Source organism: Amblyomma maculatum, chromosome 11 (genome assembly GCF_055883805.1).
Source record: "Amblyomma maculatum isolate TAMU_Amacu chromosome 11, ASM5588380v1, whole genome shotgun sequence".
NCBI lineage: Eukaryota > Metazoa > Arthropoda > Arachnida > Ixodida > Ixodidae > Amblyomma > Amblyomma maculatum.
This window is the reverse complement of record NC_139354.1, coordinates 149,449,371-149,473,841: the sequence shown is the minus strand read 5'-3', so window position 1 is coordinate 149,473,841 and position 24,471 is coordinate 149,449,371. Positions and strand designations below refer to the sequence as shown.

The 24,471-nt window shown below is 49.0% G+C and overlaps 1 protein-coding gene across 2 annotated transcripts in view; it reads right to left on the bottom strand.

The window, feature by feature from the left end:
• Positions 1-24,471, bottom strand: part of ASPP (Ankyrin-repeat, SH3-domain, and Proline-rich-region containing Protein) — a 91,393-nt gene that overhangs the window by 24,254 nt on the left and 42,668 nt on the right. For both annotated transcript variants that reach the window (XM_084584596.1, XM_084584597.1), the window contains 3 exons: positions 16,600-16,681; positions 15,593-15,735; positions 3,324-3,457 (listed from right to left, as the gene is read on the bottom strand). In XM_084584596.1, coding sequence (XP_084440722.1) covers positions 3,324-3,457; positions 15,593-15,735; positions 16,600-16,681 — 359 coding nt within the window. The remainder of the gene's footprint in view (positions 1-3,323; positions 3,458-15,592; positions 15,736-16,599; positions 16,682-24,471) is intronic.

Genomic DNA, 24,471 nt, shown 5'->3' with positions numbered 1-24,471 from the left:
GGCTTTCGGGGTGCACGTGACGATAAGGCGTCCCCGCATTGGTGGAGCTGGCTGACGGCGTCTGCTCGGCGCGCCCGAGCCGCGGGGAGACGGTGGAGGCGTGACGCCTGCCGCGCTTGGTTCCGAACCGCGAGGTGAGTTCATGGCAAGAATTTGTGAAAAAAGTGAAAAAAATAGTTGAATAATCATCTCAAGTTATGTCCTGCCCCGGCTGTGCGCGCTCCGGCCAACGGAAATCGTGCGCCGAACGATCGTGTGACGAGCCTGAAGTAGGCCTAGCGTGTTCCCCAGCACGGGGGACTGCTACTGCCAGCGGTCGCGCCCGCCGCGACAGTGATAACGCAGGCCGCAGATGAGCAGAAAGATAAGCTCAAAACAGGAAAATCTTGAACTCGCGCCAACTCCAGCAACGAAGCGGTAGACGGATTGTGTTCGTAACGATGACGGCAGCGCGGCGGACAGTCCGCTTGGCGATGCGGAGTTCACGATCGTCAGATCTGAACAGTTTGCCGAGATTGGCGGAGCGTAAAACATATGGCGGCGATATTGGCATTTAAAAAAGTGAACGGGGATAAGGAATCGCCGTCAAACTTATTCTCCAATGCGTAAACTGCGGGACACGTCGTCTTCGTAGAGCTCGCCGCGCGTTTGCGCCGATCGGACCTCGTTCATAGTCCTTAGGGAATTCACTTGCTTCCAGTGCAATGCAGAGCACTGGGAAGCAGCAAACAGCTCCAAATTACATTTCTTTTCCGCAATAAACGTTCCTCACCGCGGTCTTGATGCGAGGACGTAGCAAAACGACGTACGTAAAAAAAAGAAAAAAAAAAAAAAAAACACGAAGTGACAACTGAATGTGCTGCAACTGCAAATCAAAATGAAAGAGGCGACACTTGGACGTTGGAAAGCAAAGAGACTACATTCCTGAAGGTTTCTAGCCATTTTAAATTGTAAACGTGTGCATTGCACCAGTGAATGTCTGAGAGCAGAGAGGAAGCGTGCTTCCTCTGCAGCTTTTCAGACTGCTGCAAAACGAAAGCAGAAGGGCAAACCCAATGCAGATTACTGTCCAGGAGCCTTCTAGGCCACAGTGGCCTGCATTTCTACAGTTTTTGTTTGATTAAATTAGTGTTTGACATTGCAATTCGTTTTTTCCATTTTTCTCAAAATGAAAATTTTGCCTACCCTTCTATTTTGCGGGTGGCATTGTGGCTCTCCTACTCGTTAGATTGTAATGATTTTTTTTTTTACTGGCTCGTGAGTGTTAAAGGAACACAATAAAGCTATTATACAAGGTCTCAACTGCATGAAAAATTTTTAAACATAAGAAGATGTAGAAAGGGGGTGGTTGCACCTGTGAAGCTGAAACTTAAAACTTCCATAACTTTGGCTTGTAGTAAGGCAGGAGCACAAAACTTGTTTTATTGTGTTCCTTAGACATTCAGGAACAGATCCATGTGCATTTTAGCAATTTCCCTTCAGTAGATATTTTTACAAGCTTCCCGCAAGTCTGGAACAGAAAAGTTGCTGTAACTACTCAGCAAATTTATGTAGAAGAAAACTAACAACATATTTGAAACCAGCACAAGAATTTACATAAACCCTGCAAATTTCATACTGACAGGACAAATATTAAGAAAATTTTGCTCAAGACCCATGTCCCCCCTTAAAGTATCTGGATTGCTCCCAGCAAGTCAATCTTCAAGTGCTGCTTCATACGAAGCTTTACAAGAAGAGTGTCAATCAGTCTCCTCTTGTAAATTGCCTTGAAAGCCCTGATGACACCCTGATCTAAAGGCTGCAGCTTGGCTGTAGTGTTAGGCGGAAGAAAGCAAACTTCAATGTTATTGAGTGCGACATCTGTTTTGTGTGCGGTACAGTTATCAACGAGGACGCACACTTTGCGACCCTCGCGCACAAGCTCGCAGTCCCAAGCAAGCAGCCACTTCGCGAAAAGTTCAAGTGTCGTTCAACATTTCTTGTTGGAAGTGTACTCTACGGGGAGTATGCGGCCCCCTTTCGTGCATCTCGGGGTTTTAAATCTCCCGACGACGAAGGGTTGCAGCTTCACAGTGTCTTCCATGTTGGCGGCAAGCAAAACAGTGATCCGGGCCTTTCCTTGCTTCCCGCCATGGCACGGCTCTCCACGCGCGTTAAGGGTATGTCTGGGTAGCATCTGCCAAAATAGGCCCGTTTCGTCCGCATTGAAGACGTCCTTGGGCTGATATTTTGCAAGGATTTGCGGCCACTCCTCTTCCAACCACTTTTTGATGCTCTCGCTGTTAACCGTCTCACTTTTGCCAGAGATCGTTTTGCCTACGATGTCGTAGCATGCCTTGAAGCTTTGCAGCCATCCGGAGCTGGCGACGAAGTTTTCAGCATCGAGGATACAGGCAAAGTCTTTCACTTTTTGTTGAAGCATCGGTCCCGACACCAGTATGTTTCGAGCTCTGACGTCCAAAAACTATTTGTAGAGCGCCTTCTCCACGTCGCCGAACGCAGGGGGCCGAAGACGCTGTGCACTTGTCCGTGTGGTCTCTTGTGTTTGTGCCTTGATGACAGCTTTGCTCTTGAGAATGGTACTCAAAGTGCTCTTTGGGATGCTATATAAGTTCGCAAGAACGCACTTCTTTTCGCCGTTCTCCACACGCTGAACTATCTCGAGCTTGGTCTTTAACGTCAGTGCTGCTCTTTTTTTTTCATGTTCACAGCCATCACAGTACTACGCACTCCCACGCACCACACTCGACACAACCACCGACGCAACCTCCACAGAATGCTACCACGCTACTAACTACGACGGCCACGCCACTGCTAACACTAAAACGCAAAAGAAGCAAAGGGGCAAAAGTAACAACATTCCATCGTGCCACTGCCACCGCTGCTGAAGCGGCGCTGTCAGCAGTTGCGAGATGCAAACGTTTTCTTTGGCTGTCTACTCTCAATGCCGACGTGGCATCTGTAGTGCTGTCAGCGCCTGCGAGGTAGCCCGAAACGTTTGCTGCACCGCATAACACACCTGTAGTGCAACGAAGTCTGTCTCCTGCTAATAAAGTGAGGTAGTGCTCAGCGTACCGAAGTTCGTTTTATCCGTTTTATACCGAACCGTGTTCGCTATAGGAAGTTAAAAATACACGTGTTTGACAAAAATACTTCGGACGAGTTCAACATATTTAATAATTCGTTTTATGCGTGTTTGTTATATCAAGGTTTGACTATGCTGACAGGGGCAGGCTTGTAAGGCACGGTGTTCTTGGAGATTGCCACTAATATCTATGGCTGAATGTGAAAAGGATCAGTCGGCAGGTGCAAGGAGAGCTCACCAGCCATCGCTGTCCTGTGCGTTGACGTCACACCCAAACTCAACGAGGAACTTGACAATGTCCAGGTGGCCCGCACAGATGGCATTGTGCAGGGCCGTGATGCCTTCATCGTTGGCCGCACTCGGGTTGGGAACCTGCATATAAATTTTTACGTCAAATGCGTTCTAGCAATGACTTACCTACACCTAGCATTCTCCTGCTGTTGACTGTATTGAATGATTGACACTGCTTAGCCACACAAGACAGCACATTTTTGTTCTGTGATCTTCCTTTCGAATGACATGCAAGACATCCAGCTGTGGCTAATAAATGAGCTTTGCTACATTTCCTCGAATGTTGGTTTACATATCATTCAGGTTGACCTTACTGCCAACTTGAGGAAACTGGCAGAATAAAGTAAGCTGGAATACTGTACAAGTTCACTGACAGAATGAGACTGACACAGTGGACCACATACTGTGGGAGCTGCAGAAGCCCCAATATTTCTGCATTACTGGAGGCAACAGTACACTAGTGTGCCAAGCATGAGCCTGACATGTCGTCACATGGGTCACCTTACAGAAGTGAACACCTCACTCTGTTAAAGCTCAGCAAACTACCTGAATATAAGCATGCAGCGTAGCTACTGTTGTATGCTAATCCTTCAAAGGTGGCAAGGAAAGCATAGCGTTGCTACTAGATGTGAAAGTGCATCCTTCCTGCTTGTTCTTTTCTCGTCACATTTTTTTGTACAACAGCGATTATGTGTTTCTGTGCTATGTTTCAAAACCTCCCTACATATAACACGATTAAATGTTGTCGAAAACAATCGCGCTAAGCAACGAGGTGACTTGAGATCTGATCCATTTTTTTGACGATGCCACGGTCAGCATAGTGATGACATGATCTGGCTCCAAAAGGCGGCTGATAAATGAGTTGCAGTAGTAAGGTACCGTATTTACTCAAATGTAACACAAGTTTTTGTATGATTTTCGGCTCTCAAAATCTACCCTCGCGTTATAATCGAATACTACGATTCGGTTGGCCTAAAGCAGCACCAAGCTGCAGCCACATTGGCTCTGTCACCACTCAGTTTATGTCCGATTATACTATGTTATGTTGGCAACATGAGTACGAGGGAAGCGAAATCAGCCAAATTCCAGTCCATCCAAAGTCAAAACGTTGTGCTTTTAACTTGTAGGCTCAGAATCACATTCTCATCTTTATATAACATGCTTGTCGCATCTTTTGCAGTGGATTAGTGCGGTTACTGCTATCATTACCGCATTTCGCATAATGGCAACACGCCGTGCACAGTATGGCACTCGCTTCAAAAGAAACCTACAGTAGAATCTCGATGACACGATTACGGCTGGTACGAATTTCGGGATGATACGAATTTTAAGAATGCTTTGAACGGACTACATTGTATAGAATACGTTAAGATTAGGGGTGATACGAAGAGTTTCCGAACCTGCCGCGGTTGATACGAACGTGCAAACCAGTCGTGCATGCGAGCGGGCCGGCGCGGCTGGCCTCAAGATTGTAACATAACCGATGCGGCCGCCGCCAACTCCCCCCCCCCCCCCCCCCTTCCCCCCGCCGCGAATGATAGGAACGAACGTTGTACAAACGCACAAAGCCACCGAGCAGCTCAGCGCAAGAGCTCGCAGGGGGAGAGGGTACCCACTGCGGCCGCTGCCTCTCCTCTCCAACGCCTCTCACCCCACTAGCCACCCTACTCTCCCCTCCCTTTCGTAGCAAACCGACGAGCACTAGACAAGGACGGCCAAGGCGAAGCACGTGCCGAGTCGTGTACGTCACTCATTCGCTGGCAGCTCATTGGTCTATCGAAAAGTTGTCTCGCCGGCTGTTCCCAGGAGGACTGTGACACTGGCTGCCGCTACAGTTGTTCTCCGGTTCTCCGTTCGCCGCTTCTTTCTGTCGTTCGCTGTGACGTGAACTGCCCAAACGTTAGAAAGACGCAAGCGTTCGCTGCTGCCGAAATGTCGCGGAAGCGTAATGCCCTAAGCCCTTTCTTTTAAGGAAAAGCTTGAAGTGCTGAAGAGGGTCGACGAAAAGAAGAAGAGTGTCGACTTAGCAAAAGAGCTAGGGTTGGCACCGTCAACACTCTGCACCATTGTTGGGTAGCGAGATGTCATCTTGAAGAATGGGCAGCACTTCGGTGCGAACGTGAAGCAGGCTAAAACAGCGACCCATGTCAAGCTGGAAGAGGTTCTGCTGACTTGGTTCCGCGAAGTGACAGCGGCCGGCGTCAACGTGGACAGCAAGGTGCTACGTGAAAAAGCCGACACCGTCGCGCTTTCGCTTGGAATTGAAAATTTCCAAGCGTCTGGGGGATGGCTGCACCGGTTTAAGGAGCGACACGGACTTGTCTGCCGGGTCGTCTCAGGTGAAGGCAAGAAAGTGGATCAGTCAGCTGTAGATGAGTGGCTGAACACGCTGCCGGCGCTGATTTCGGAGTACGCGCCACGTGACATATTTAATGCCGACGAGGCGGGCCTCTTTTTCAACCTTCAACTAGAAAGAAGTTTGTGCGTAAAAGGCCAGGCATGCCAGGGCGGCCAGAAAAGCAAGGAGAGAGTAACAGTACTCTTTTGCTGCAACTCTGATGGATCAGAGAAACTCCAGCTTACCGTCATCGGTAAGTCGAAGAAACCGAGGTGTTTCCGATCGGCGGAGCGTTTGCCTGTCTTTTACAAAGGCAACCGAAAGACGTGGATGACTGGAGATTTTTTCCGCGAGTTCTTGACAAGCCTTGATCGGAAAATGGCGTCAAGAAACCGGAAAAGTTTGCTTTTCGTGGACCAGTGCTCTGCCCACCCAAAGGAAATGACATTCAATAAAGTGAAAGTCAGGTTCCTGCCGGCGAACACTACCAGCCATCTTCAGCCACTGGACGCTGGGATAATTAGAAATGTGAAACATCATTTCAAAGGACTTCTAGTGCAGCGTCTGCTGGCAAAAATTGACCGTAAAGAAGCAAACTTGCGGATCAGTCTCTTAGATGCTTTGCACTTTCTAGCCATGTCGTGGGATAGTGTAACTTCAGACACAATCTCGAACTGTTTTAGAAAGTGCGGATTTGCCATCGGACTTGCTGCGGCTTCGGCAGGAGATTGTCAAGAGCCAGACGAAGACCTCACGATTGATGGCTGGGACAATCTGGAAACTGAAGCTTCGGTTCGGGACTTCGTTACCGCGGACGACAATGTCGCGACCTGTGGGCTGAGGTCTATTGAAGACTTGGTCAATGAAGCGAATGATTGCGAAAGTGAGCCTGACAGCGATGGTGACGCTGATGACGAGTGTGATCAGCCACCGTCAAAGGCAGATACTCTTCACGCTTTGGACGTTCTGCGCCGCACCGTAAGTGCCAGCAGCGTGAGCGACGAAACCGCGGCACGGTTTTATGCCTTTCAGGCGGAGCTTGTCCGCGACATCAACAGCAAAAAAGTGCAGACAAGCATTACGGACTTTTTCGGCCGCAAGTAGTTCGCCATAATAAACTTTGTTTCATTTTCAATTCATTCCCATGTGGATGTTGACTTGTTTTGAATCATACGAATTCGGGATGATACGAATATTTTGCGTGCTCCCTTGCAATTCGTATCATCGAGATTCTACTGTATTCTGATAGCAGAAGAAATAGGAAATTCTGAGGCAGATCGACGGCTAGACATTAACTGATCTATCATAAATGGGTGGCAGATGCAGCGGGAGCTGATTTTTGTATGTGAGCCTGACCGAAAAGGCTTCCGACAACATCGCCCGGGAGGTCGAGTGAAAAGCAAGACGATTCCTAACTTTGCCTCCAACGACGACAGTGAATGAGCATTTTTAATGAGACTGCAAGGGCCAAAATTTCTATTAAAGTAATCTTTTAAGCACTTATTTCGCTTTATTTTTTATTTTTTTTTACCATTGGGCGATATGCAAAGTCGACCCTCGCGTTACATTCGAATAAATACAGTATTTTCTCTCTTTCTATACACTAGTCTTACATGAGAACCTGTTGTGCTGTTCTCTTGACAGAGATGGTGGGGCACATGAGAACCTCTGAGTAGTAGCGGCAGTAGCAACTGCTGGAGAACTCGCAAAAGTGGCAGGAAATGCAGGGACTTCTGCCCCAGTGCTGTTATCATCACGATTCTTCCCTTTCTTTTTGTAGCTGGATGTGCACCTTGCTCTACTGAGACTCACATATTCATCATCATCATCGTCAGCCTGACTATACCCACTGCAGGGCCAAGGCCTCTCCCATATTTCTCCACTTAACCCGGTTCTCTGCTAGCTGCATCCACTTGACAACTGCGAACTTCTTAACCTCATCCGCCAACCTAACTATCTGCCGCCCTCTGCTACGCTTTCCTTCCCTTGGAATCCAGTTTGTTACCCTAAGCGACCACCGGTTATCCTCTCTTCGCACTACATGTCCTGCCCATGTCTATTTCTTCTTCTCAATTTCCACTAGAATGTCGGTAACATGAGTTATTTCTCTGACCCACTGTGCACGCTTCCCATCTCTTAATGTTACCCCTACCATTTTTCGCTCCATAGCCCTCTGGGTTGTCCTCAACTTAAGTACGTAGAACTCTCTTGGTTAGCCTCCATGTTCCAGCCCCATAGGTGAGTACAGGTAAGATGCAACTGTTGTATACTTTCTTCTTCAGCGATACCGGTAAGCTGCTAGTCATAATCTGCGAGTGCTTGCCAAATGCGCTTCATCCCAATCTTATTCTTCTTGTTATTTCCTTTTCATGGTCCTGATCTGCGGTTACTACCTGTCCTAAGTAGACATATTCACCTACTACTTCCAGTACTTCGCTACTTAATGTAAACTGCTGTTCCTTCCTGAGGCTGTTGAACATTACCTTAGTCTTCTGCATATTGATTTCCATGCCTACCTTTCTACTTTTCCTGTCTAGGTCATCAATCATTATTTGCAGTTCATCCCTCAAGTTGCTTAGCAAGGCAATGTCATCAGCAAATAGCAGATTACAGAGGTATTCTCCATCTACCCTTATCCCTAACTGCTCCCATTCCATGTCTCTGAATACTTCCTCTAAACAAGCTGTGAATAGTACTGGGGAGATTGTGTCTCTTTGCCTAACACCTTTCTTTATGGGAATTTTGTTACTTTCTTTATGCAGAACTAGGGTTGCTGTGCAGCCATTATATACAGTCGAACCCGGATATATAGAATTTCGGTTATATCGAACTCACGGAATATCCCCTTGAAAATCCCATGTAAAAGTATAGAAAAGCCGCGTCATATATCGAACTCAATTTCACCGGTCATTCGATATACCGAACTCCGCACCACGCACTGGAAAGTGTGCCTTTCCCAAAGACCATGAGAGGGGACAGTTCGGCTAGGGCAGCGCCACGCCCATTCCCTAAAGGCGCGCGCATTTGCGGTTATCGTTTCCCGCGCACCAGCACGTGACATTTGCAAGCCATGTGCGTGAATGAACCAGAGAGAACCAGTGGGAACGAGTGGGGAAAAACGCGACAGAGCGAAGCGCAAGGGTGTGCCCATTCTTTTGCTGAGCTATCTCTCTCCTTTCTCTTTCCCGGCCTTCGTTCACAGTAGCACGTGCTACGCATGCGCCAAGCCAGCTCAGCCCGTTTTCAGACAGAACGTCGGACGCTTTCCCCAGCGTGTGTCGCGAACCCTCTGCGCGCAGCGGAAGTTAACAAGCGGCAGATCTATCTTTTTTTTTTTTTCTGAGAGTCGTCTATTTTTATCGTTGTGCTGTACGCGCGGCGTAGCATAAGATATGGCGTTAGGAAGCGGCTTACTATTATTATTTTTTTTTTTGCTGAAGGCATTTATTCTTGCATGTATGAATTAACGAAAGCACGCGGTCAGCTGCAATCATGACACCGGCTTTTAGCATTTTTCGCTTCGAACAGCATTTGCAGCTACTGACTACCACGCTTTCCAATATTTTTTGGCAGTGGACTACGCCGGCCCTAAGCGCGGCGTGATAAATCGAACCAGGCTTGTGCAATCAAGCCATCACGGGCACTCTGCCAAGTTCGCTCCCTGCCACCGCAGGAGCAATCAAAAGATAAACGCGCCCGGATGTTATCGCTGCGTAGCATCTTGGCACGCTGCCAAGAAATGAGCTGTGGATGAGACGACCCAAATGGAGTGCGACATGCAAGTGAAAACGCTGGCGATTTCTGCCGCGGCGACACAGAAACCTTGTTTCAAGCTGCCAGAGGGACGCAGTTCAAACAAGTTGGAAATTTTTTGCTCTGTCGCTGCGGCTCATCGCTGAGATTGCTTAAGGGGGGACACCCCTCTTAAAACTTTTTCCTTATTTATGGGTGGATCTGACTGAAACTTGCACCATTAATGTACTTTTGCATGCTGATTTCAAATATCTGATTAGTTTTCTTGTAGATGAAATAGCTTTCAAAATAATCCCTAATTCATGTTCTTCGTTTGGAGGTGAGTTAATTACTAAACACTTTATGGCATGAGGAGAATAGCCCTGCCAGAGTGATCTAGAAGGATCATAGAGTGCCGCTAGTCATGAATTAACGTGGTAGAAGAATTTGAACCAAAGTTACAATAAGTCAAACTTTTATGAATAAAAGCCCAGGTTGGCACCTAAGATTGATAATTAATTCGGTAAATGTTGCCGCATAATAACTGTACATATTTTTGTCCTACGGCACTGTCGAAGGTTTTCTCTTTCTAACAAGACAAGAATGAGAGCTATAGCACAAATAGACTAAGAGATATCTCTCCTCCAAAATTGCAGCACCCTCAAAATTGCAGTTTTGAGAAAACGAGGAAAAACACTTCACAGCATGTAGGTGTAAATTATGTCAATGATTGATATGTCAACAAGATCAGAAACAGGTGGAAAGTGATCTGAAGCGAAAATTAATGGCCTATGCCAATTTGAGCCAAAGTTACGCAATAGGAAACGCTTGAAAGGAAAATTCCATTTGGGTACCGAAGACAACATAACCTTCTCAGCAAATTTTCTTTTGTCGTCACTGCATTTACCTTGGTTTCATGAGACTCGCAGGATTCCCTTTCTAGAAAAAAAAATTTTTAAAGCAATAGCAAGAACAGGACCAGAGATATTGATCTTTAAAAAATGCAACACTACCAAAATTGGGGGATTGTCGGAAGCACTCAAGCCTCACGGCATTTAATCAGGAAGGGCAACCCCAAAGACCTCATGCTATTAAAATGCACCAGGAGCATAGTCGGGGTGCATGCTGTCGCGGTGTTTTCTTTTTTCTGTTTTAGCAACGCCAAGCGAAGCCGCCCGCTTCTTTGCAGAACGTACGCTACGGTGCAAGTCCTTTTCTTCAGCTCTCCTGGACCCAGTTGCTGTCACATTTGTACTGCATTCTTGCAGAATTGCTGCTGCTGTATGCTTGCAGCCGGCATTGAAGCGCAGCACAGCTTCTGCTGTGGCTGCTTCCACAGCAAACAGTGATGAGTGCCGCTCTTTGTGGATCAAGGTCCAGATGACCGAGTGGAAACTTTCGTTCGAGTTCTGGGTCTTCCCCCGAATGCACCTCTGCAGCAGGCTCTTCTCTGATAAACGACTATAAACAGGCAAAAGAGCATCAGCCACATCTCTTGGCAGACTGTAATTGTGCTTTGGTGCAGGCTCCTCTTTTGCCTTTGCAGCGTTGTGGCGGCACCATGACTTCTCACCGGTAGGACACAAACTGTGTTTGGGGCAGTCATCAGTAGATGTGATGTGGTAATATGTCGCCATCACAGCTCGCTGCATGGCATCCACATCACCTACATTTGATCGAAGCGCTCGGCCATAATATATTGCCAGCTTGTCAACTAGATCAGCTGTCAGCCTTCCTCTGCCGCCAAGACTTTGCTTCCCTGCACCCTTGTGTCTCTGCAAGAGGTTGCGCAAAGCTGCTCCCATACGCTTGTGCACGTGATTTATGCAGTCCTCTTTGACTATTTCAATGTAGCCATAGATTGCAGCATCTTTAAGAGCACTGAACGTGCGACTGTCCCCATCGCATAGCATGGTTGTGTAGCGCATGTTGTGGCGCTGCAGAGATCTTTCAAACAGAATTTTGCCAGCCTCTACTTCCATTTGACCAGCCTTGGAGTTGGTGTTTTTTTGGCACTGGTGGCGTGATTTCCAAAGTTCGTAGCCGTCAGTGTTTGGCTTGGGACCAATTTCGCAGCCCAGACAAAAGTTTGACAACACCACATAATCAAGCACGTAACCAGTGAAGAGTTCCACCACGGCACCGACGCCTATATGTGATGAGTGTCCGCGCGTCATCCATGTGCCGTCGTAGCACACGGCAATGTTCCCCCTATGCCCAAAACACAAGTCATCGTAGACCTTCGCCACTGCCTGCGCGGCTTGTGCCATAGCGGTCGTGGCGGCTCGGGTAGCAGCGGGTTGCAGTGTGTTCTTCAGATGCCATTGAAACGTCTTGTTGTGCATCCCGCGCCGCGACAACCCCATCGCCGAAAAGATATCGTTCATTGCTGTCTGGCCGTTACCGGTCGACAGCATTGCTCGACTAGCCAGAATATTCAGCTCAAAAGGATTGCACCTTTTCTCGCCGTCAACCCTCCGCGAGTTCCACTCGGCCGCAATCTCACCGCAGTTGTCGCACAGCACGATCAGTTTTACGGCGAGGCCATAGCTCCGGTCGCTGGTAATTAAACGCACGCATCCACGACACGTTTTGCACCGCACGGCATCCAGGAGGATATTCAAAATGCTGAGGTCAATTACCGCATAGGAGGCTGTTCCGTCCGCATCTGACTCTGCGGACGCACCACTTGCATCGGCGAACAGCGCGGTCTTTCGTGCCGTCGCCGGCGTCGATACCAGTCTATCAAGCGTAGCCTGCTCACGGGCACTCACTTGAGTTATGTCACTGTTAGTGACAGGCGCGGTATCAATACGTACACGACTGCAGTCGGCACGAAGAACGGCGCCGTTGTCCAGCGGAATCGGAGAAGCGTCGCCGCCCGCAACGTGATCGTCACACAATCCCGCAGCACTGGCACTTGCTTCTTGCACAGTATGCAACGAAGTCGCATTCTTAACGCGTTTCTTTGGTTGCTTTCGCCCGAACTTGTGCAAAGAGCGGTACTTCGCGCCTGGCATGACTCTCGCGTTGCACTAGCGTGGTCGGCAGAAAGACAAAATGGCGTCACTGGGAGTCCGCATTTCAGGGCTAGCTTGCTGGAACCAACCAAACGACGCCATTTTGATCACGTGCCTTAACCGGCCAATAGTAGCGCGCGCTGCATGCTATCTTTTTGTTTGTTTTTTATGGGGAAGGCGGAGCGCACAGGGTTGCTTTCCGAAAGAAAAAATAAGCCGAAAGCGCGCGCTTTCGAACGAGACCAAAATCGCCGCGGTGGAGCGCGTAGTTCTCATGCGCCGGGCGATCGAAATTGGGTGTCGTTTGTCCACAATTTAAAGGGCAGTGGGTGTGGTACTGCATTTTTTAATCGCTATAACTTCATAAATACGCGGGGTATAAGGATGAAAATTTGCGTGCAGATGCGAAATGGTGCGAGGAATACGAAAATGAAAAAATTGAAAATCCGATTTTCAGGCCGATTTTCGGTGCCAAAGAGCCGTGTCCCCCCTTAATCGCTTGCATGTGAGCGAGCTGGCCTTAACGCTTTTTTTTTTGTTTTTTTTTTTTCAAAATTTTCGAGTGCAAAAGTGAAGGGTGGGTTCATTATGCGAGTGAGTTGATTACGCGACAAATGCGGTATCGTTTTTTCGCATCGTAAGTGCTGTCCCAAGCCGATTTCTGTATATCGAATTATCGATATATCGAACTATTTCGCGATCTCCGTTGAGTTCGATATATACGGGTTCGACTGTATATATTCCAGCACTTTCACGTACGGCTCATCCACCCCCTGATTTCGCAATGCCTGCATCACCGCCGATGTTTCAACTGAGTCAAATGTTTTTCGTAATCAATGAATGCCATGTATAAAGGCTGGTTATATTCCGAGCATTTTTCTATCACCTGATTGATGGTATGGATATGATCGATAGTAGAGTACCGTTTCCGAAAACCTGCTTTATCATTTGCTTGATTGCAGTCTAAGGTTGTCCCGATTCTATTAGCGATTACCTTAGTAAATACCTTATACGTAACAGACAGTAGGCTGATTGGTCTATAATTTGTAGGGTCCTTAGGGTCCCCTTATTTATGAATGAGGATAAGGTTTGTATTCTTTCATGGATCCGGTATCATCGATGACACCAGGCACTGCGTATACAGTGTGGCCAGTTTTTCTAGCACGATCCCCCCCCCCCCCCCCCGTCCTTTAGCAAATCTGTAGTTATCTGATCCTCTCCAGCCGATTTCCCCCTTTTCATAGTTTCTAATGCTTTCTTGACTTCGTCCTTCGTCACTGGCGGAACGTCTGACTGTTTTTCCCTGCCGCTAATCTCGTTACGGTTCTGACTACTTTGGCTACGTAGAGTTCTGTATAGAACTCCTTGGCTACTTTGACTATCTTGTCCATATTCGTGATGACGTTGCCCACCATCACGATTCTTCCCTTTCTTTTTGTAGCTGGATGTGTGCCTTGCTCTACTGAGACTCACATATTAGTCCTCCTCAAGTTTGGACGGCATGAATTTGAAAAAAAAAAAAAAGAAACCCTCAAAGCAAAACATACAAGCAGGTAGACATTGTACCGTATTTAATTGCGTATAAGCCAACCTAGGATTTGAAAAAAAAAAAAAAAATGCATTAAAAAAGCGGGAGTGCGGGTTATCTGCAAATTTTTTTTGGGATGGATGGGGGTGTGTGTGTGTGTGTGTGTGTGTGTGTGTGTGTGCTTAGTGGGGAGTTCTCATCGCTATCAACGCTTGTCAAGCTGATAAGGACCCAACAAACGATGTAGCCAAATCCACATCTATAGCGTAGTCTGTTTTGGGTCTTCTGTCAGGTGCTGTTTCAACAACACCCAGTCAACCCAGTTTGCACTGTTGACCTGCTTTGTTTTGGTGCCATACGTGCGACTCGGCGGCAATCTTTCACAGCGAAAGAGAAGCTAAAGGTTATAGCCACTGCCGAAGAAATCGACAACAGAGCTGCAGCAAAAAACATGACTTGGACGAGTCGTGCATCCGCGGCTGGAGGAAGAAAAAGGAGTCTTGAAACAACGAACCGAGACAGGCGAGTCTTTCGTGGTCCGAAGACTGGCTCGTACCCTCCCTCAAGGCGCAGCTTGCCAAGTTCATTAAGTAGCAGCAGACGAGTCGTGGCCACGCTGTTTCGACAGAAATAACTCAAATGGAAGCCCTGAAGCTGGGCCGGGAAATGAACCTTTCACGCGAGTTTTGTGCAAGCCGTGGATGGCTTCAGCACTTTACGACACGACATGGATTTTCGATGTGATGGGAAACAAGCGGCTTCCTGATGCTTACGAGAAAAAATTGTTGACTTTCAACAATATGTCATCGGACTTTGTAAGGAGCACAGCTATTTGCCGTCTCAGGTGGAAAGCGATACCGGCCGACTTGGTGCGTAAGAACTTCAAAAAATGTGCCATCAGTAACAGCTTAGATGGTTCGGAGGATGACTACGTCTCTGAAAGCGGCGATGAAGCCTCGGATAGTAGCAGTGAGAGCGGGGACGATTGAGGATCGGATAATTAGTGATGTTGTGGTGGTCATTTGAATAAATGTTCTGAAAATGAAATGATCACCAAGTGTGGAGTTGTATCTTTCTAGTGCTTATTTTTATTTATTTTTTTTTTTTTTTTCAGATAAATGTGCGGTAATATGCGAGGACCTTTTTTTTTTGAGTTCAAAGTTAGCGGTCTGGGTTATATACAGGGGCGGGTTATAGGCGTGTAAATACGGTGAGTTGCCTTTTTCACAAGGTGTGGCACCCCTTGGGGAGTGGAGAAAATTTCTCTGCTGCTGGTTGAAAAGAAGCACACGTTAGGCGCAGGCACAATCCAATTCCATGGGGAGCCAACTACGGCTGTAAAGTGGCAAGGAGGTGTGTGTTGCACAGGTCCCACCATCTGTCACACGCACCTACCAACTAACGCCAACCGCGCATGTACAGTGGGGACAAGCATTTTGTCGAGGGGAGGGGGTACATCCAAGTACAAGCCCTTCTTTGATGCGTGCGTGATGCGTGCGTGATGTGCAGTAAATCATGCAAGCTAAGACCCACATGTTGTTTCTTGACCCCTCCTGAAGAAGCTGATGGGGTTCCTCAACAATTCCTCCAAGCCATACCTGGGCAGCTGTGGTCCGCACCAGGTCGAGCTCCCCCTCGAGGGCGGCGTCCAGCAGCAAAGCCAGGGGGTCAAAGCTCACCCGCTGGGGTCCCTTGCGGCGACCACCACACGTGCTGCCTGCAGACCGCAAGTTGCCCCGGGCTGCAACGAAACCACCCTATGTTATTCCTGCATAGCTTCTGAAGACATAAGATTACTTTTTTTCATGTTCATTTTTTGGACTGTTCGATCGTTTGGACAATTTTACCAGCTGAGACTGTAAAATTGGTCAGCAAAAGTGTTTATAGCCTATTTCGTGTTGAACATAAAGTGCACTACCAGTGAATGACAACTGAACGGTATTAACGACATTTTACGGCCAACCCTGGTGCTAGACAAGGGTGACGAGATTGTGGGAGGTAAGGCCTTTCATAGTGACAATGATTTGGTCCCATTCCCTTATCATACGGGCACCTCAATGACCTCAGAGAAGCAGCTCTTTCAGTTCAAAGACATAGAATGCGCGTTTAGATGCCACGAGAGTTGTGCTTTTTGTCACAAAGGGCCTTGGAGGCAAAGGCAGCATTTGCAAGACATTTGAAGCCCAAACAGGTGGCCTTCGAGAAGTTACTATTTACAGTGCCATGCAGTACAGAAAACTAGAGACAAAGAAGAGACAATCTAAACAACTGAAGATTTATAAAATTTCGTACCGTATAAGAAGCGACAGTCTGGATCTAGCTTTTTTTGTTGTTGTGTATCTTCACGTTATGCTGCAATCTCAAAATAATAAAAACATAGCTACGACATGTGGTAGGCAGTGTGATAAAGGAGAACTGCCGCTGCTCACAAGAGGAGCAAGCCCCTTTGTACAGTGCCAGGGACTCTTAAAAGTCGGACTATTCAACCCTCACTGAGCTACACTGCATAGCAGTGTCAATGGTCCTTTTCACGAGCCTTGCCCCTTCAGAGAGAACAGGTACCCTTGCTGGAGAGGCTTTTAAGAGGCACCGTGCGCCCACTAACCTGGACGCTGCTGTGGCTCTGGCTGTGCTGGCTGCGGCTGAGACCCATCTGGCTCAGAGGTCGGAGATGGCTCTGCCGTGCTCTGCACACAACGCAGTGGTCAATGACTCTGCTCACCAATTACGATCAGACAAGACACAAAATCAGGAATAATACAGCTGTCTAAACGTGAGAGCCAGGCGTCTAGCGCTTAACCAATTGTAATGAACCTTGACCACGACAGTGAGCTGCTTGGCTCTGCCTTCTTCCCACCCTGCCTCACATGCTGCACAGTGGGAAACAGCAAAGGCTTTCCCCTCATGTTACCAGAGTCTGTGTATTGCAGTGCAGTCCTCTTATAGCGTTACAGTAGAATCTCGATGATACGAATTCCAAGAGAGCACGCAAAATATTCGTATCATCCCGAATTCGTATGATCTAAAACAGTCAACTTCCACATGGGAATGAATTGAAAATGAACCAAACTTTATTATGGCGAACTACTTGCGGCCGAAAAAGTCCATAATGCTTGTCTGCACTTTTTTGCTGTTGATGTCGCGGACAAGCTCTGCCTGAAAGGCATAAAACCGTGCCACGGTTTCGTCGCTCACGCTGCCGGCACTTACGGTGTGGCGCAGAACGTCCAAAACGTGAAGAGTATCTGCCGTTGACGGCGGCTGATCACACTCGTCATCAGCGTCACCATCGCTGTCAGGCTCATTTTCGCAATCATTCGCTTCGTTGACCAAGTCTTCAATAGACCTCAGCCCACAGGTCGCGACGTTGTCGTCCGTGGTAACGAAGTCCCGAGCCGAAGCTTCAGTTTCCAGATTGTCCCAGCCATCAATTGTGAGGTCTTCATCTGGCTCTTGACAATCTCCTGCCGAAGCCGCATCAAGTCCGATGGCCAATCCACACTTTCTAAAACAGTTCGAGATTGTGTCTGAAGTTACACTATCCCACCACATGGCTAGAAAGTGCAAAGCATCTAAGAGACTGATCCGCAAGTTTGCTTCTTTACGGTCAATTTTCGCCAGCAGACGCCTCACTAGAAGTCCTTTGAAATGATGTTTCACATTTCTAATTATCCCAGCGTCCAGTGGCTGAAGATGGTTGGTAGTGTTCGCCGGCAGGAACCTGACTTTCACGTTATTGAATGTCATTTCCTTTGCGTGGGCTAGAGCACTGGTCCACGAAAAGCAAAATTTTCCGGTTTCTTGACGCCATTTTCCGATCAAGGCTTGTCAAGAACTCGCGGAAAAAATCTCCAGTCATCCACGCCTTTCGGTTACCTTTGTAAAAGACAGGCAAACGCTCTGCCGATCGGAAACACCTTGGTTTCTTCGACTTACCGATGACGGTAAGCTGGAGTTTCTCGGATCCATCAGAGTTGCAGCAAAAGATGTTACTCTCTCCTTGCTTTTCTGGCTGCCCTGGCATGCCTGGCCTTTTACGCACAAACTTCTTTCCGGTTGAAGGCTGAAAAAGAGGCCCGCCTTGTCAGCATGAAATATGTCGCGTGGCGCGTGCTCCGAAATCAGCGCCGGCAGCATGTTCAGCCACTCATCTACAGCTGACTGGTCCACTTTCTTGCCTTCACCTGAGACGACCCGGTAGACAAGTCCGTGCCGCTCCCTAAACCGGTGCAGCCATTCCCCAGACGCTTGGAAATTTTCAATTCCAAGCGAAAGCGCGACGGTGTCGGCTTTTTCACGTAGTACCTTGCCGTCCACGTTGACGCCGGCCGCTGTCACTTCGCGGAACCAAGTCAGCAGAACCTCTTCCAGCTTGACATGGGTCGCTGTTTTAGCCTGCTTCACGTTCGCACCGAAGTGCTGCACATTCTTCAAGATGACATCTCGCTTCCCAACAATGGTGCAGAGCGTCGACGGTGCCAACCCTAGCTCTTTGCTAAGTCGACACGCTTCTTCTTAGGGTTTTCGTCGACCCTCTTCAGCACTTCAAGCTTTTCCTTAAAAGAAAGGGCTTTACGCTTCCGCGACATTTCAGCAGCAGCGAACGCCTGCGTCTTTCTAACGTTTGGGCAGTTCACGTCAGCGGCGAACGGAGAACCGGAGAACTACTGCAGCGGCAGCCAGCGTCACAGGCCTCCTGGGAACAGCCGGCAAGACAACTTTTCGATAGACCAACGAGCTGCCAGCGAATGAGTGACATACGTGACTGGGCACGTGCCTCACCTTGGCCGTCCTTGTCTAGTGCTCGTCGGTTTGCTACGAAAGGGAGGTGGGGGTAGGGCGGCTAGTGAGGTGAGGGGCGTTGGAGAGGAGAGGCAGCGGCCGTGGTGGGTACCCTCTCCCTCTCTGAGCTCTTGTGCTGAGCTGCTCAGTGGCTTTGTGCGTTTGTACAACGTTCGTTCGTATCATTCGCGGTGGGGGGGGGTGGAGAGGAGTTAGCGGCGGCCGCGTCGGTTATGTTACCCTCTTGAGGCCAGCCGCGCCGGCCCACTCGCATGCGCGACTGGTTTGCACGTTCGTATCAACCGCGGCGGGTTCAGAAACTCTTCGTATCACCTCGAATCTTAACATATTCTATACAATGTAGTCTGTTCAAAGCATTCTTAACATTCGTATCATCCCGAAATTCGTACCAGCCGTGTAATCGTATCATCGAGATTCTACTGTACTGAGAAAACTAGAAAATCCAATTGTTATAACTAATTACATATTGTTATATTTGGACCAGGGAAGAAAACGAACAAATAAAACAACATAACCACATACTTTCCCATGCACGTAAGTTAGCCTACTTACCAGCGATGGGTGATCGGGTTGAACACGAATCACTGTAAGGAGCACTGAACACTATTACAGGATACATCAATAGCCATAAAATCCCTTAAGCATGCTTAAAAAGGTCGGCAATTCGTGCTCGCTTCAGCGGCAGCTGAAGCTTGACAATTGCTGTGAGCATCACTTGTAGTAGCATGTGTGCAGGTGGCAGTATGTTTGTGTGCACAAAACCAATCGGCAACTGGTTGAAATGCAGGACATCCCCAGCCTTGATGATCATTAAAATTGTAGACTGTGAATGCTTATTATTTTCCTTCAAACATTGCCGGAAATCATGGTGAATCTGCTGTTTCATCTTGAGAGCTATTGCACTGTTGTTTTGGTCAGTGCTATCTTCCGTGGACGCACCATTAGGCAATGGTGATGACAATATGGCCGCAGCCTTTGCAAGGCGACAGACAGCGATTGCAATGATGATAGTGCTCATTTCCTAACTGCACGCATGCCCCTCACAAATTTCTCCACGACGATTCCTTTTGCAGCACTTATCTTGAGTTTTCCCGTCACTCTCTTCTTTGTTGTTTTTTTATCAAAATTGAGAGAAATTTTCGTGGTAAACACCTTCCCAGCGGCCAGAAAGTTATCGATCGTCGTAACCAATATGCCACAAATAACTGATCATTATATGGTAGTTTATTTTTATATAATGGCAATGGGAAAACTGATAACTCCCAAGAATTTGATCGTTATAACTGCTATCGTTGTCATGCAATTCAATCGCATTTTTTGCATTTCCCATCCACTGCCACTAGCTCAAGTGACAGCCTTGCTATTGCTTGACCTGAGCCAATAATGAAAGGTGAACACAAGGTGTATTCAAAGTTCGTGTCAGGTGGTCTACCTGTGAGGCACAAGTTGGCTTCAGACAAGCGAGGTGTTATGTGCTCGGTGAGAATGCCTGTTCCCAACAGAATGCATAGTAGAGGGCCGGGCCCATAGATTGAAGCCCGAGCCCAGGCCCCGCCCAGTCCAGAGTTGATAAAGCAAGCCCGAACTGGGGTCGCGCTATAAAGACTCGGCCCGGCCAAGGCCCAGCACTCAGTCTGCGCGGACTCTTTAAAAAAGTACAGTTAAGGGGGGACATGGGCCCTAGATCTATTTCTATCATTTTTTGGCAAATTGTAATAAAAATTCACAGCCTTACTGAAATTTTCTCGCTGATTTCAAATATGCAATCCTTTTTCCTGTAGCCCAATTAGTTTACAAGATAATTACTAATTAACTTCCATTGTTTAAGGCCTAAATTCTGAAATATTGAGTAGTTAAAAACTGAAAATTAAGGCATGGCTAGGTAGCTAGAAGAGTAAAGAATGAAATGTTGGGAGTAATTTCCTAATATGTTAATTAGCACTCATATTGCAGCCTTATTAATTTCAGTATACAAAGTGTGTGTACCAAGTGGTAATAAGCTCATCAAAATAATTAATTTTAGCTTTCAAAAACAAAAACAATCTGCTTCAAATATTTCACACAGCATACATTCAGCTTCCCATTGCAAAAAGAATTTCAGCTCTACGTGCTTTGGGTGCCGAGATATCGGGGCCGCAAAACTGCAAGTGGTCAACAATGCATGATTTGAGAAAAAAGCAAGAAAAGAAACAGGCAATTATTTAACAGAAGTCTACTAGTGCAATGCACACATTTACAATTTCAAATGGCTAGAAACCTTCAGGGATGTAGTCCCTTTGCTTTAAAATGCCCAAATGTCGCCTCCTTCATTTTTACTTACAGTTACAGCACGTTCAGTTGTCACTTTTTCGGCTGCACAAGTCACATGCAGGAAACTTTTTTTTTTCCGCGTATGTCGCTTTGCTACGTTCTCGCATCTCAAGACCGCGGTAAACATTCATTGCCGATAGTCCGAAAATCAGCAGATGGATCAGCCATCTTCCGTTTCGGCAGCGATTCAAATGAGACGAAGAAACCGTGTGGCCAGGAATGACTTCGACGCAATCAACTTGCACAAACAACCAAATCCGTTTGCAGAACTGCACAAAATGAGGGGCGAGCGGGTGAGTGAGCAGATTATCGGATTTGCGCGTTGGCAAAGTGCATTTGTGTTGTGGGATTCGGGCTTGCTGCGGCTGCCCTTTGCGCGGCCGCCGCCCGCTTCCCAGTTGTTCTCCCCGTTCCCTTTCTCCCGCCTGAGGCGGCGGAGAGGGGCTCGAGCGACTTGTCACTGTCGTTCGGGCCACAGCTCCGCCCTGGCGTTCCAGTGGTGGTTCTCATTGGCGCCTTTTGGCGGGAACACGGCACCGCTTCGACAGCCGCGCTCGCGCTACTGTCCGAGCGGAGCTCAGAGAGGGACTCCTCCGAGACATCGTAAGGTGCGTACGCAACTGTTCTTGTCTGCCGGCCTTTGTCCGCGCAGACCAGTGTGTACTCGAGTTCGTCTGCTCCGGGTCGTACCTGAGAGCGCAACTCGAGCCTGTCGATCGTGATCCAACGATCCGCGACAGGCGTACCTTGCGGTGGTTGCCCACACTCTCTCAAAGGAACCCTTTGGTCACTGCGAGAGAGATCACAGCACGCCCTTGCGTGCTTGCGGCGCGCACTCCGTGTCACTTGTGCGCGCAGGGGAGCCTAGCTCCTCGCGCGCTCCCTTGACACGGTGACTGCGTATGTGTGTGTATGTGCGTTTGTAAATATGTGTATGTGTGTGTGTGTGTGTGTGTGTGCCGCTGGAGGATGGCGTTTCAATAAACGTCTCCTTTGTGAACTTGGAGGTTTGTGTCCTTGCAGCGAAGTGCTCTCCTCCCTCTGGAGGTTGAGTGCGCGCTGCAGTGTTTCAGTGTGCGCGTGGTGACGGCTGATCGGGGCTTCGGCTCGCGCGACGCTCGAACCCGCGGTGGTTGGTGGCCTATGTCCACGTAGAAACCACAACTGGCGCCCAACGTGAATTGTCCCTGGCTCCATGAGTCGTTGGACAGCACATCGGCCGAGCCGGTCGCCTTGACGATCAAGCTCATGCGCCATGCCTGCCGCCCCCTGCGCGGCACTCGGCAAAGGCACTGAAACACGCTACATGGTTCTTCGGACCCCCTTGCGGTGCGAACGTTGACCATATGCCTCCGCTGTTTCAGCTTTACGCCGTTGCGGAAGCAATGTGCGCGACGCCGCCGCTGCCGGCATCTCCGCACAACAGCACCCGTACCCCGCTTGCAGTCATTTCTGTTCGGGGAACGGCGAGGCGTCGGCCGGGCTCCCTCTGGAAACCGGACCGAAAGCGCGCTCAGTTGGCTGATGCGGCTCCTTGAACTTGCGAGCCGGCTGGCGCGCCATTCTCTCTTGGTACAGCATTTCGACTTTTCGGTGCAGTATCTACAGGGGAGAACGAACGTGGTAGCTGACGCGCTATCCCGTGCCCCACTCGCCCGCGGCGGCGTCTTTACGGACGGCGGGCGAAGGGGGCGAAACAGCGGACGAGCCGCAGAGCGGCACGGAGGGGACGCCCGCAGACGGGTTCCCCATTCAGCTATCCGGGTAAGCAGCGCTTCACAAAGCAGGCGAGGGTGAAAGCTCTTTGTGAGCACATCTGAGACGCCGATGCTAGCGGAAGTTTTGCTGCGAACCTGCGGGGGGACGAAACCAGGCTCTTCTTTGAAATGACTGGGATCGTTTTCGGCCATGAAGAGCTACGACGGTCCAGCAAAATGACCCGTTTTGTCGCGATGTCAGCGACGGTCTCTGGGAGACGAAGCGCCGTTACGCTGCTTGTATTGCAGCGGGCGCAGCGCCGTTACGCTACTTGTATTGAGCGGGCGCAGGGGGGCACGAGCCAGCGTGTGTCGCGGCGTGCCCCGGGGATTCATGTTTGCTGGGCCATGACGGGCTCGCGCTGAAATACATAGCCACGGATGATGACTCCATGAACCATTTGAAGTGGCTATTCCCCAATGTCTGAGCGGCGCTCTGTTGCGTTTCTCTCACGACAAACCATTGGCTGGTCATCTGAATGGCTCCAAGGTTTCAAGAAACTGAGTCAATCGGTGACTACAGCCCGGCATGAAGCGCGACATTTTCCGCTGTTGCCGTTCCTGCCATGTCTGTCAAATGGAGAAGTCGAGGGGTGGCAAGCCACCGGGCATGACGAAACCAACTGACAGTGTGCGTCCGTGGCAGATGGCCACCTGCGATTTCATGGGGCATTTCCCCAGTAACAAGCAGGGGCTCATTGCTGGAGAATCCCCCTATGGGGAAAGCCAGCCGTGCCTACATTGCAGACCTGAAGGCCTATGCGTAACGGTCTGACAAGCTTGCGCTGGTGCCCATTGTCACCACAGGCAAGCGCCGAGGCACACCCGATGCGGTGGAACGCAGCCGTGCCCCGCACCGGTACAAGGTGAGGCGACGGTCACCTATGTGATTGATGCCGGACGGCGGGCCTTTTCCGCAACCGAAGGCATACCGTTTCACCGAGCGAGCTTGCTCGTTCAACCCTACCCGGAAGCAAGGTTGGTCTCTACCTTTTCTAGCTCGCTCAGTTCCAGCCTTTGTATTTTATTTTGTTTTTGTGTCTCTTTTCCCATTTTTCGCTTTCTTCTGTTTCCGTTGATGCTTCTTATCTTGTAAATATTGTACAGTGAGTGCCTTATTTTGTACAGCGTGTCTTCACTCATCTTTCTTCTTGAAATTGCGAGGGCTGCTCATTAGGTAGCCCCGACGCGCGGGTTTTTCTGTGTGTGTGGAAATGAAGTTGGGGCCGTTTGGGGACGGGGAGCATGACGATGCCCCTTTTCACCCAAGGCCGCCGCGGTTGCGAAGGTGCTCGGGACAGGTTCGCCGCTGAAGGTCGGCATCACCCTTTGTTTGGTGTGTGAGTGGCTGTGCGTGTGCGTGCCTGGGCGTGGAGGCGACGACGTCGCGCCATGTGTGTTTGCCGGCGTGTGCGGAGCGCGGTGGAAAGGAAGCCCCGCGCGGTCTTCCCATGTGCGCCTTGGATCGCCACGGAGTCACGAACTTTCAACGCCTGGGGCCCCTTCAGCGTGTTCGCTGCCCCTGCACCTAACCTGTACCACCACCGACCGAGATCGTTTGCAGCCAAGGATGAACGTTGGCCACCCAGAAGTCAACGAGCGGTGAG